Below are 14,277 nucleotides of genomic sequence, written 5' to 3' on the forward strand. Positions count from 1 at the left end.
GTTACTATGCTAATGTCAGAGCATGTTAGCAATGCTAACGTTAGCATGCAAAACCCGGCATGATAGCGTCAGTGTTGATACTATGTTAATGCTACTATGCTAATGCTAGCAATGTTAACATGCTAACGTTAGCATGCTCAAACCTAACATGCTAACTATTCCCGAATAAGACCAATCTATCATCTCTCATTTGTTTGCTCTACTTTTGAGAGAGGAGGCGTTCAAAAGCTTTTGTTTCAAATTCAGGCTTCGCTACACATCTAAAAAAATCAATTGAAAAAAACCCCACACAATACTGTTTTTCAGTCTTCCCCACTTTCCATCCACTTTTGAGGGAAGGGGCGCTCAAACGCTCGCTTTTGAAGTTGTGGCTGTGACACCGCCTCTGACCCGCCCCCAGCCACTTGATCCCGCCCCGTGTGTACACCCACCACTTCATGGAGGATCGCTTTGCTTCGCTACAGATGTTAAAAAGACACAATATCAGCTTGTGTGTGTGAAGCAAATGCATGAAATCAAACCACGAAATGCACGTTTTCCAAACAACCACGGGGGTTTTCCGTGGCGAAGCCTCGCGCCGTCCGGCACACGACAGCAGCGAGCCGCCACATTCACGCTTCGCGCGGCCGTCACATCTTGTTTCCACGGGCGCGAGAAAAATGTGTCCCGGGGTCAGAGGGTAATCCCCGGTTATTGCGTCCCGGCCGCCGCACACGACGAGGGCCCCGAGGAGCCACGACAGCTTATGAGAAACCCGGAGGTGCTTTCGGGAGGAGTCAAGCGTATTTTCAGACTATTTGAGGAAAGGAGAAACGCAACACGAAGGCAACAGCGGGGAAGGAAGCGGCAAACCAATCAACGGAGGTTTTTGATGTCAGGTTAGCGCTCTTCCATTGTTAACGTCTCCTGCTGGGAACACGTGGGGCCCCAACCATTCTGCCTAGCAACAAGAGGCCCTTCAAGCAGTGCCACAAAGTGTTCCGGTTAAATTCACGCCCGCAGCTCGAAAGCGCCCGTTTGATGCTGCGCCTCCACCCGCGTCATCCGGGCGAGTCGGCTGCTGCGGTCCATCAGCGCTCGGGGGGGCCGGTAATGGATCCTCTAATGCCGCCGGTGATGACGGGCAGCAGCGGGGCTCTGTCATCTAATGGCATTATTGGAACGGGCGCAGCCCCACGGGGCCGGCTCTGGTTCCTGATTAGCCGGCAGCGGCGGATTCTGTTTGCGGCCAAATCCGATCAGCATCGCGCCAGACGGTCAGGAACGCTTATCTGCACCGGCGCTCCGTGATGGACTCCAGCAAAGAACGCCATCGAGATCTGTGGAGCGCAAACTTTGGAATCCATGTCGAACTTCAGCTTGAACGTGTGTGATTGGACGCCGCAGCGCCGTTGTTCATTTGTTAGCTACAACGTCTTCAAGGACAAACAACCAAAACAGCCTGGAGGAGCGCACTCCGTCCCTCAGCACAGCACTCCTGTCACGCGCAGGATCTTTGTTTTAGCAGCACGTCCTCATCTAATACAGGATCTTTGACTGGCGTCCTTACTGTAGGTCCTTAAAAACAGCACAGCACGTGTGTCTCATATAGAGGATCTTTGAACAGCATTTTTGCAGTTGGTATGAAAAAACAGCAGAGCGCTTCTGTCACATAGAGGATCTTTGATTAGCGTTTTTGCGGTATGTGTTTAAAAGCAGAAGAGCGCTCCTGTCATATAAAGGATCTTTGAGAGGTGCTTTTACAGAACACTCCTGTCATATAGAGGATCTTTGAGAGGTGCTTTTACAGAGCGCTCCTGTCATATAGAGGATCTTTGATTAGCGTTTTTGCGGTATGTGTTTAAAAGCAGAAGAGCGCTCCTGTCATATAGAGGATCTTTGAGAGGTGTTTTTACAGAGCGCTCCTGTCATATAGAGGATCTTTGAGAGGTGTTTTTACAGAACACTCCTGTCATATATAGAGGATCTTTGATTAGCGTTTTTGCGGTATGTGTTTAAAAGCAGAAGAGCGCTCCTGTCACATAGAGGATCTTTGAGAGGTGCTTTTACAGAGCGCTCCTGTCATATAGAGGATCTTTGATTAGCGTTTTTGCGGTATGTGTTTAAAAGCAGAAGAGCGCTCCTGTCATATAGAGGATCTTTGAGAGGTGTTTTTACAGAGCGCTCTTGTCATATAGAGGATCTTTGAGAGGTGTTTTTACAGAACACTCCTGTCATATATAGAGGATCTTTGATTAGCGTTTTTGCGGTATGTGTTTAAAAGCAGAAGAGCGCTCCTGTCACATAGAGGATCTTTGAGAGGTGCTTTTACAGAGCGCTCCTGTCATATAGAGGATCTTTGATTAGCGTTTTTGCGGTATGTGTTTAAAAGCAGAAGAGCGCTCCTGTCATATAGAGGATCTTTGATTAGCGTTTTTGCGGTATGTGTTTAAAAGCAGAAGAGCGCTCCTGTCATATAGAGGATCTTTGAGAGGTGCTTTTACAGAACACTCCTGTCATATATAGAGGATCTTTGATTAGCGTTTTTGCGGTATGTGTTTAAAAGCAGAAGAGCGCTCCTGTCACATAGAGGATCTTTGAAGCATGAAGGTACGGTGGAGAACACGAACGTGTGAACGTGTTGAGCCGAGTGACTTACTTTGGCGTCTGCGTGTCGTCCAAGCGGGTCCCCAGCTGGAACTCGTGGGATTTGCTGCGGTGCAGGGCGCTGAAGCCCGGCAGCAGGTGGATGAGCTTGCGACTGGGCGGCGGCGGCGTTCCCGGGGCCTTCACTTTGTTCCTTCGCCGTATGGGCGGAGTGCCGGGCGGGGTCATGGTGTTGAACACCAAGGGAGTCCGAGGGGGAGTGGGGCCAAAATGCCTCTGGCGAGGCGACGGGGGTAGCGAGCGGTGGCCAGAGTCCAAGGTGGGCAGGAGTCCCGTGGAGGGGCTGTCCACGGTCAGACGGTCTGCGTACAAAGGGGGCGCCGGGGCCTGGGGGCTGTGGCACATGTGCTGGTTGTACTTGGACTGGACTTTGGGGCTTTGGGACAGTTGGAAGCGGATCCACTGGCTGGCCTCCGGCTGACACACGGGGGTGTTTTCCTTGCCCGACTCGGAGGTCGGCCACTGGATGGACCAGTCCTGCTTGGTCTGGCTCCCTGTGGACCACAGACAACGTCTTCAGAACCAAAGCAAATGCATGATGCTGTCTGTCTCTAATGTGAGCCCGCTTTCTCATGTACTCCAGATGATGAAAGTGGAGATGATTCCTCCATGCACGTCATGCCTACCGGGCTGCGCTTATGAAGCATGAATGCGTGCGGCGAGCTTCCTACCGGCCAATGAACGAGCTGCACAGTGCGGCGGCGGCGGCAGTAAAATGGAAGAAAAAGCAAGAAGAAGGAAGCACGGCGGGCAAACAGCGGCCATACTTTACCTCCGTTAGTGTGCAATCTATCCTCCTCAAGTTGTTCTTGGGAAAGACACAAAGAAAGAGAAGGAATGTCTTTATTCCTTTTTATTGGCCCTCGGCAGATTGCAAAAAGAACATCAATGAACGATCAATCACGAGATGCACAGTCCACCCCCCCTCCAGCTTCACTCCATCAAAAACACACTCAAGCAGAAATCAGCCTCCTTCCTTGGCTGATCCACCGATTATTACCAAAAATAGCTGCATATTGAAGCAAATACTCAAAATTAGGAGATAAAAAGCCAGAATTATGCCATTAAAAAGTAAAAATATGATAAAAGGGAAGTCAAAATGATGCAAGCAAGTCAAAACTAGGAGATAAAAAAGTCCTAATTATGTCGTAAAAGTCAAAATTATGAGACAACAAGTTGAAATGAGATAGGAAAGTCATGATTATGAGACAAAGTCGAAATTATAAGATAAAAAGTCAATTACGAGACAGTAAAATCCTACTTGTGAGCCAAAAAGTTGAAATAATGCAACAGGAAAGTCATAATCATGAGAACATGAGAACAACAATTATGAGATAAAAATGATGAGACAAAGTTAAGAGAGGAAAAGTCAAAACTATGAAATGAAAAAAATGTAGATTATGAGACACGTACAGTATGTATTTGAAACATGGCTAAACGAAGTAAAAGCCCAATATAAAGCATTCAACTTGACAATGTAGTATCCTGCATTGACCAGCAGGTGTCAGTATCAGGTAGAAGTATTCAGTGAAACAAGCACCAGACTGTTATTGCAAGTTGAAATGACGTCATAACAGGCACAATAACAACAACAGTAGGAATAGTATTAGTAGTACTAGTAGTAAGAGTGTAAAGGTGACTATAGGGGTGTTATTTCACATCTAGAGGGCTCTAATGTTAAAAAGCACATTTAGAAGGTGGAAAATGTGGTTTCTATGCTCTAGCTACAAAAGTATTGATTTACGAATGCATATGCTGACTAAACTGGATTGGTTTCGGCATCTTTAATCCACAAAAGCCGTGCGTTTGAAAAAGCGTGACAGCGTGTCAGCCAGCCACCCAGACTGCTGTTGACCGAGAGGACGCCGTTGATGCAAATCTCTCTGCTCTCGTCATTATTTTGCTTTGCGGTGGCGGCGTCTCAGAAGAGCGATGAGCATCAAAAGCAGACTTCAAACACAAATATCAACACCAGCAGCGTCAACGCAACACTTTTTTTTTAATAAAAAAGGTCCCAGCAGACTTTCTGAACTCAGGGTGAAAAAGGAGCCAACTGCGAGTAAGACGAGGCTGCAAGGGACACGGCGACGCATCGTCTTTTTATTTTGTAATGTCATTTAGTCCCGTTCAACACACGCGCCTGCGTTTATTTTGAAGCACACGTTGAACGTCTGCAGATTGGAATCGTACACAAACAAAACCTCTTTTTTCCAACGTTGTTTCAAGCCTTGTTGCACCCGAGCATAAACAAGAGAGATCTCTGCCATCAGTGGTGTCACAGTCTGCTGTTTGCACGAGTGCTGCCGACACTTGGGGAGCAGCGGTTCATTGAGGGACATACTGACACTTTGGACCACAATTTGGGCACGTTTACTGTGAGGTGTACTCACTTGTGTTGGCGGTAATGTGCCGGCAGCACTCGTGCACAAGACTACCACCAAGCTCGACTGTAGGCACGACGCAATTATCTCACTACTCACCTGTGTTGCGCGCTATTTGGGCAATAATGTGCTGTGTTTTGACAGGAAACCTCTACTGCTATGCTAGCTCCCCAGCATCGTCCCATCGTCCCAAATGATGTTGTAAACAGCGGTGTAAAAGGTTCCCATCTTCCAAGGGTCATTTAATCCAAATAAATATTTCTTTCAGACGCGGCCGCGGCCTTAAATGATGCACCTCCACCTCCAGTGACATCGCTCATCAACCCGACACCCTTGAAATCCACGTCAGCCAACAGGAGTCACACTCGCAGGATGTTAGGAGTCAATTTAACCAGCAGGTATCTTAGCAACAAGCCGGTCTGAGTCGGAGCAGAACCGGCGGAGCGCTAATGAACGTCCACGTCCGCTACCGTCTCACCTGAGCTCGAAGCCTCGGGCTAAATGAGGCCGAGGCGGCAAAGTGGTGAGCGCCTGGGCACTTTTGTGTGCTCATTTGTCACAAAGTTGAAGGGCTCGCTCTCAGATTCCGTCGATTCATTTTCACTTTTTGGCCAATTTGAACTAGCAAACGGAAGGAAGGGCTTTGGTGTATTTGTCAGGTGATGTTGAGGTTGGGGACCAGCCTCCATCGGTTGCCTGGCAACTGGATGGCCAAAAACATCACCCCGGTATGACAAGCTGACATTCTTACACCTCTACTTTGTTTTGTTTTTTCATGCAGCGGCGTTACGACTCAATAAGTCCAAAACAACACTTTTCATTAGAACTGAGGCTAAGATTCCAAGATGCCCCCCATGACAGCCTTCACGTACTCACCCAAATCCAATCTCCTCTTTCTTCTTGACAAACATTAGCCCACGTGCCAACAAGCTCAGACACGCTAACGCCACCAGGCGGGGGAACCTCACTCCATTCACTGTCTATGTCGCTACAATCAGACTCCCCTCAAGTCGTATCATCCAAAATCCCCACGAGGTTTACTCCTTGAAAGTTGAAAGAGATGCATCAAAGGATGAACTCTGCATCCGTGTTTTGCTTTCTCTTTAGCTTTTGCACAGAAGAACGCTAGCGTCCTAACACAGACAGCATGTCAACATATGAAAAACAGGGTACCAAAGTTAGGATGTGCTAACTTCCCTGGCCTTGGGCACCTCACACCATTCACCTGAACCCCAACCTGACTGTTCTCTTTACGTTTATCTCCCATTTTGGATTTTTTTCACAAACCGTTGAGGCAGCAAGTCAACATATGAAAAGCAGGGTGCTAAAGTTACGATGGCTAACTTCACCAGACTTGGGAACCTCATTCCATTCACCCCAACATTCCGTTTCTCTTTGTGTTTGCCTCCCATTTGGATTTCTTCCACAGCCCGTTTAGGCAGCAAGTCAACATATGAAAAGCAGGTACCAAAGTTATGATGCGCTAACTTTGCACTATTCAAAACTCCACAGAGATTTGGGGCAAAACAAATGCGCCTGTAAAGTTACAAGACATGACTGGAGACATCAGCGTGGCACACACACCCTTGCTTGGCTGAGCAACAGACGATCAATTCGGCACCTGTGTTCTCAAGATTCAAGATTCAAGATTCAAGATTCAAGATTCAAGATTAGGAAGAGAAGAGTTTTATGTCATATGCACAGTAAAACAGCAGTTCTACTATGCAATGAAATTCTTATTCTGTTCATTCTCCCAAGAAAAGAAAGAAAACACAAGAAAGAATAAGAACATAAGAAACATAAATACCAATAGATTAAGCAACAACAACAGAAGAGACATTAATACAGATAAATAATACAAATAAATAAATAAATAAATAAAGTGCTATGAGTGTGTGTTGCATGCGGCGTGTGTGAGTGCTTCGTTGAGAAGCCTGATGGCCTGTGGGTAAAAGCTGTTTGCCAGCCTTGTGGTCCTGGACTTCAAACTCCTGTAGCGTCTGCCTGACGGTAGGTCGATAGTCTGTGATGTGTTGGAGCCCCGCCCACATGCGCCGAGGGTCTGAGGTGGAATAGTAGCCCTCCAGCTTCTGTCTGTACTGTCTTTTGGCCTCTCGTATGGACCTCCTCAGGTCATATCTGGCCTTTTTGTAGTCCTCAGCGGTGCCCATGACAAATGCAGTCGAACGAGCACGTAGCTTAGCCCTTACATCACAGTTCATCCACTGTTTTTGGTTAGGGTATTTTCTGTAATACTTGGTGGTGGTAACAGTCTCTATGCATGTGCTAATGTAGCCAGTAACAGCAGAAGCATATTCATCCAAATCAACAGTACAATCTTCCCTCCCCGCTGCAGTTTTAAACACATCCCAGTTTGTGCAGCCAAAGCAGTCCTGAAGTACTTGATCAGTTTCTTCATTCCACACTTTAACTGCTGTACTTACAGGGGGAGCTTGTTTAAGAAGTTGTATGTTGGATAAAGGAATATGGAGATGTGGTCGGCCTTTCCAAAGTGGGGTCTTGGAACAGCCTTCAAAGCACCTTTCATGTTGCTGTAGACTTGGTCCAGGATGTTATTTTCCCTTGTGGGAAAGCTCACATGCTGGTAATATTTGGGGAGGACAGTCCTGAGGTTACAGTGGTTGAAATCGCCAGATATAATGAATACAGCGTCTGGGTGTTTGGTCTCGTGTTTATCAATGATGTCATGCAGGAGGCCTAGTGCGTTAGCGGTGTTAGCTCGTGGTGGGATGTAAACAGCAGTTAAATACACAGCGCTAAACTCACGAGGCAAATAAAAAGGTCTGCATTTCACCATCAGCAGCTCAATGTCCTGCGAGCAGTGCTTTTCCATCGTCTGTACGTCTGTGCACCACCGTTTGTTTTGCTTTTCCTTTGGCTTTTTGTGGCGACAGCAACGGTTGTCGAGACGATGTGTGGCGAAAGCAATCACCTGACGCATCCTAACATGTCAGCAAAGCTAATGCTCTTATGCAATAAACGCTGAGTCGTTCCTTTTTGTGGTTGTCAAGAACTTTTAAAAAGCGTCAAAACTTTTTTTTTTTACAATAAAAAATTCAATGTTAAAGGTTTTTCAACAGGCATGCAAATTCTCCTAATTGCTTAACCTGCGTGTTGCACGCCCAGTGGTGCTCGTTAAGGTGGGTGTCGGGGGAGGGTGAGCTCAACAGTCGATCACTCATCCCATCTCAACCGCCCCCCTCCCAGTCCCTCATCGCCCACCCATCCTGACTACTTTGTCTTACTCATGCGGGCCTTATTGCTCCTGTTGTGGAGCCCATTAGGCCTCGAGAGGCCGACTCATTCCTCGGTGGCGTCAAAGGCGGCCATGAGAGGACACCTGCGATGATCAGCAGTTAGCCTGATCTGCAGCAGGTCGAACATGCAAGTGTGTGTGTGTGTGTGTGTGTGTGTGTGTGTGTGTGTATTGCAAAAAAGAAGCGAGCGGCTGCCTCTGAAACCTATGACTCATCCTCTCTGCGCCCGGCGGACCACAGTCCCAGGAGCTCGTAGCGAAGAATTCTATTAGTTTCCATCCTACACCATCACGCCACGCACAGCCCCTCTGCTTCTCCTCTTATGCCGTGTCTAATCCGACCCGGATTGTAGCGACCAACCGCGCTGGCCTGTTTTATATAATTCACCCCGTGAGTCATGACACAGGGGCAACATTCTCTCACACGTGCATCATCTTTAATCCTCCAGGCTGCTTCAAAATGCTCGTAAGAAATAACACCCAAAAGCTCTCAGGAGCTTTTTGAACCTGCTAAAACCGCTCATACTGGACACATCGCATTAGGGACAACACATTTATTTAAAACAAGGGTACCAAAGTTATGATGCGCTACCTTCGCCGGCCTTGTGAACCTCACTCCATTCACCCTAACCCTCCTGTTCTTTGTATTTGCCCCCCATTTGGATTTCTTCTGCAGCCCATTTAGGCAGCAAGTCAACATATCAAAAGCAGGGTGCTAAAGTTACAATGTGCTAACTTCACTGGACTTGGGAACCTCACTCCATTCGCCCTAACCCTACTGTTATCTTAGTGTTCACCTCACATTTGAATTTCTTTGGAAGCCTGTTTAGGGAACAAGTCAACATGTGAAAAGGAAGGTACCAAAGTGAAGATGCGCTCACTTCAATGGACTTGGGAACCTCACTCCATCCACCCTCACCCTAGAAATACGCCTTTTGTGGTCTTTGTACACGCCATGGAGGACCAAACAGGAGAGCTACTTGATACGGTCAGCATAACTAAGCAGGAGAAGTTTGAACCATTTGGGGTTAACGCACACTAATGGCATGTGAATAGAGCGAGGTTCCCCCACCTGGTGTGGTTAGCATGTCAAGGGAGGAATTAAAAAGGTCCCAGATGAGGCAAAAACAACTTTTTAATGACGTTCTCACAGTCATGTGTGTCCCCACAGCCTCTTCATGATCTTCGTTTTCGGCATTATAAACATGACACCACTTTGTAAAAAAAAAAAAAAAAAAAAAAGGCTTTGCTACACATCTTGAAGCAAAGCCTTGCCAACTATCCGTCAGCCGGCTACAGGCGTGGGAGCGCTACATCTGATCATTTCCTTCTCCTTCAGCGACTAGGCTAAGCAAGCATGATGTACTTGTACTTACTCGGTATCGGATCAGGACCACAATGTTCAGTATCGGACACCGCTGCTGTCCAGTCAAGTCACCATGACGTCAATGTTTGACATCCTCGTTATCGGGAGGCAGGTCGGTTAACTCAAAGTCGTTTTGTAGTTTTGAAATCACGGCAGACCGCAAGGCTCCTCTGTGTGAGCACAGCTCTCTTCCAACCCGACTGAGTCACTTTACGACGTAATTTGATTCATTAGCTCGCTTAATTCGATTCTGGCTTAGCGTGCCAAAGAGTCTGTGAAGACAATACAAGGAAGGAAGGAGCTGGGATGTTTGGAGAAGAGAAAGGAGGAGAGGAGCTGTTGTTCAGGAAAGCAGTGAGTCCAGAACTTGAATTTGTTGCATTTAAATATGACAAAATTATTTGTTTCAGAGCCGAATTACCCTCAGGATGTCCAAAAGCTGAAATTAGTGGTGGGTGGGTCGATCCAAGCACCATTAGTATTGATAACATGGGTATTTTGTTTACTTATATTGACTTTGTTTTGCTCAAAAACTGTATGGAGTAAAAGGGAATAAGGGAATTATTCTACATTGTCTTTTATGTACGTATACATCGTTCCTTTTTCACAAATAAACGTGTTGATGAAAATGCTTTGTTTTGTTTGCCTAAAATCAAAATTTACATTAACCAAATTAAAAGGCAAAAATCGCAAAATATATTCATTAATCTTGAAAATGTTTCAAGTAAAAAGTAAAGGCAATACCGGCGCTATAGTTACAGCTTAACTCGTGATCTTCTACTGCCCCCATCTCGTTATAACGCGCCATTGCAGCGGCAAGGAACACGAACGACCGAAAACCAACAGATTGGTCTTTGTCGCCCCCAACTGTCTCAACGGGGAACAGCACCCATAGCAGCGCAAACAACACAAGGAAAAAAAACATCCAGAAAACATATTTTAAAAAAGACGGATAAAAAACACTTTTTTGCTTGCCTAAAATCTAAAATGTGTCCAGTGTTCTTGATCACCAAATTAAAAAGGCAGAAAACGCACAATTATTCAATAATCTTGACGAACATTCAAGTAAAAAGTACAGGCAATACTGAGCCCTGTATTGACTTGGCAAAATGTGCACATAACTCGTGATCTTGTACTGCCCCCGTCTGGTTAAATTGCGCCATTTCAGCGGCAAGGAAGACGGACGACCCAAAACCAACAGATTGGTCTTTATCGCCCCCCAGTGTCTCAACGGGGAACAGCACCCACAGCAGTGCAAACCTTACGGGAAAAAAACACCCATCCGTCCATTCATCCATCCATTCATTCATTTTCTAAGCCGCTTCTCCTCATGAGGGTCGCGGGGGCATGCTGGAGCCTATCCCAGCTGGCTTCGGGCGACAGGCGAGGTACACCCTGGACTGGTGTCCAGCCAATGGCAGGGCACATATAGACAAACACTCACATTCATACCTATGGACCATTTAGAGTCTCCAATGAAGCTAACATGCATGTTTTTGGAATGTGGGAGGAAACCGGAGTACCCAGAAAACCCACGCACGAACAGGCACACCCAGAAAAGATAAAACATAAATTTAAAAAAAACGAAAAAATGACCTTTAAGTCCATAAATGACACTGAGGCAGATTTATTTCCAAACATCTTGGAGGTGGCGAGTAAACAACAGCTAATGGAAAGCAGGTGTGCCTGCTAATTGCTCACAATTAGCCTACTGACGTCCTAGCAACACCAACACGAGCTTTTGGTGGAAGGGTACATTAAAAAGTACAACAAATCAAGACTGTCTTGTACTCTCAACCAAACTCTTACAATAAAAACACACTTTGCGCTCTCTCATCTCCACCATGTGGTTACCGTACTGTATATCGCAGTATCGCCCACCACTATCGGATAGTCCCTGAACGCACCACTTGGGTTACGCTTCATGAGGCTGTCAGAAATCGCACAAGAACCCCCCCAAAAAAAGTCTCACCTGCATTCCGTTTGAATCTAATGTGTTACGCTCCATTTAGATCCCATAACCGGACACGAATCCTCCAAAACTCTCCCAATCAATCAATCAATCGGATTTTAATATTAATATTTACTTCCGGGTTTGAGTGCCACGGGGAGACACTCCTGAGGGGGGCAAACAGGAAACCAATAAATATACTCTGTGGGATTTACTTTATGTTTTTTTATTGAAAACAAAACAAAGCCACATAAGAAATTACAAATATATATATAAATACAGACCCTTTCAAAAAATGTGAATGTCATGGAAAAGTTGTTTAATTTCCATAATTCCATTCAAAAAGTTAAACTTTCATAGATTATAGATTCAGGGCCCACAATTTAAACAATTTCAAGTATTTATTTGTTTATTTTTACATAATTTGGGCTTCCAGCTCATTAAACCCACAAAAACAGGAATTAAAAAAATGTGGCAGGAGAAGATGCACCAGCAAAAGAGATGACCGTGGGCTTCAGCGGATTATCAAACAGGGAAGATTCAAGAATCTGGCAGAGATCCAGAAAGAGTGGAATGAGGCGAGAGTCACAGCTTCAAAAACCACCACATTCAGACGCATCCGGGAGATGGGCTACCACTGTGGGGTTCCTCGGGTCAAGCCACTTCTGAACCTGAGCCAACGTAGGAAGCGTCTCCACTGGGCCAAGGAGAAGGACTGGACTGTTGGCCAGTGGTCCAAGGTCCTCTTTTCCCATGAAAGTAAAGTGTGCCTTTCTTTTGGGAATCAAGGTCCAAGGGTTTGGAGGAAGACGGGTGAGGAACAGAACCCAAGCTGCCTGAGGTCCAGTGTGAAATATCCACAGTCCGTCATGATTTGGGGTGCAATGTCCGGTGCAGGTGTTGGTAAACTCTGCTTTCTTAAATCCAAGGTCACCGCAACAGTCTACCAGAATGTTTTAGAGGATCTGTATGAAGATGCAGATTTCATCTTCCAGCAGGACCTGGCCCCTGCCCATACCGCCAGAAGCACCAAAACCTGGTTTGATGCCCATGCCATCACAGAGCTTGACTGGCCAGCCAACTCAGCGGACCTAAACCCCATTGAGAATCTATGGGGTATTCTCAAGAGGAACATGAGGGGCACCAGACCCAACAACAAAGAAGAGCTGACAGCAAGCATCAAGGAAATCTGGGCTTCCATAACTCCCAGGCAATGCCACAGGCTGATTGCTTCAATGCCACGTGGCATCGAGGCAGTGATTAAGGCAAAGGGATTCCCAACCAAGTATTGAAGATTGACATATCGTTTTGAAAGTACCATATTTTGATTGATTTGATGTGATCCTAATTTCTTTCTTTTTCCTGCAAAAACTGAGAAGTAAATGGTGATTTCTTCACAGTATTCTAATTTTTGAATTCCTGTTTTAGTGGGTTTTATGAGCTGGAAGCCCAAATTATGTAAAAATAAACAAATACTTGAAATCGTTTAAATTGTGGGCCCTGAATCTATAATCTATGAAAGTTTTACTTTTTGAATGGAATTATGGAAATTAAACAACTTTTCCACGACATTCTCATTTTTTGGAAAGGGTCTGTATATATATATATCTGTATCATATATATATATATATATATATATATATATATATATATATATATATATATATATATATATATATATATATATATATATTATAATACTGTGTTTATATTCGCCCCTTTTTGGGCGTATCAGAAACGCAGTGGGTTCTACGGTCGGCCGATTTTTTTCAGCAGTCACGTGCAATATGTCTTCCGTCGATCTATTTTACGTCAATAAGATTTCAAAGATGAATTTTCGATCTGGGTCCATCATTGCACTCTGCTTATGGTTGCTAGCATCCAAACATCAGTGCGTTGGATGTGTTGCTGTATTGGATTTGTTCATGTAGATTATACGTCACCGCATATGACGCTTACGTCTGCGTACGTTTTTACGTAGCTCAATCATGGTGAATAAAGATGATAGCAACATCCGCATGCTAACAAAGTCTTTTAATACGAGTCACTAAGGAAATAACCCCCCAATATATGAACATATATGAAGTATTGTATTCCAATGACGAGAACAAAGTGTTCATATGAGGTGTGATGGTGTCATACGTGTTACACGTGTCAGAGGGAAAATAGAGCAAACAGTAGTTTTTCAGGAAGGCCAGGCAAGCGTTTATTCGTAACATGGCAGCAAAACAGAGCAGTTGAGCATTTAGCATTTAGGTTAGCATGGCTAGCGCAAAGGTAATATTACCACTTTTCTTCTCCTCAATCTGCGACTTCATTCAGGTAAATGTTTGACTTTTATTCTCGTCAATGTACTACTTTTTTTCTTGTAAATTTATGACTTTTTTGGTAGATTTAACAAGTTATTCACGTAAATTTACAACTTTATTCTTGTAATTTACAGCTTTATTCTCCTAAATGTATGATTTTTTTTCTAATAAATTTATAAATATGTTTTTTCTCGTAAATGTACGACTTTTTTCCTTGTAAATTTAGACTTTTTTCTTGAAAATTTTTTCTCGTAAATGTATTACTTTATTCTAGTAAATGTACGACTTTATTCTTGTAGATGTATGACTTTTTTCTAGGAAATTTACGACTATTTATCTTGAAAATT

At 44.9% G+C, this 14,277-nt stretch overlaps 1 protein-coding gene across 3 annotated transcripts in view; it reads right to left on the minus strand.

Annotated features, from left to right (window-relative positions):
* Positions 1-14,277, minus strand: part of ksr2 (kinase suppressor of ras 2) — a 97,364-nt gene that overhangs the window by 71,062 nt on the left and 12,025 nt on the right. For 2 of the 3 annotated variants that reach the window (XM_054772476.1, XM_054772475.1), the window contains exons 4-5: positions 3,419-3,454; positions 2,639-3,140 (exon numbers count right to left, since the gene is read on the minus strand). In XM_054772476.1, the coding sequence (XP_054628451.1) occupies positions 2,639-3,140; positions 3,419-3,454 (538 nt within the window). The remainder of the gene's footprint in view (positions 1-2,638; positions 3,141-3,418; positions 3,455-14,277) is intronic. The other variant, XM_054772477.1, reaches the window with a different exon arrangement.

The sequence above is a fragment of the Dunckerocampus dactyliophorus genome, chromosome 4, assembly GCF_027744805.1.
Source record: "Dunckerocampus dactyliophorus isolate RoL2022-P2 chromosome 4, RoL_Ddac_1.1, whole genome shotgun sequence".
Classification (NCBI taxonomy): Eukaryota; Metazoa; Chordata; class Actinopteri; order Syngnathiformes; family Syngnathidae; genus Dunckerocampus; species Dunckerocampus dactyliophorus.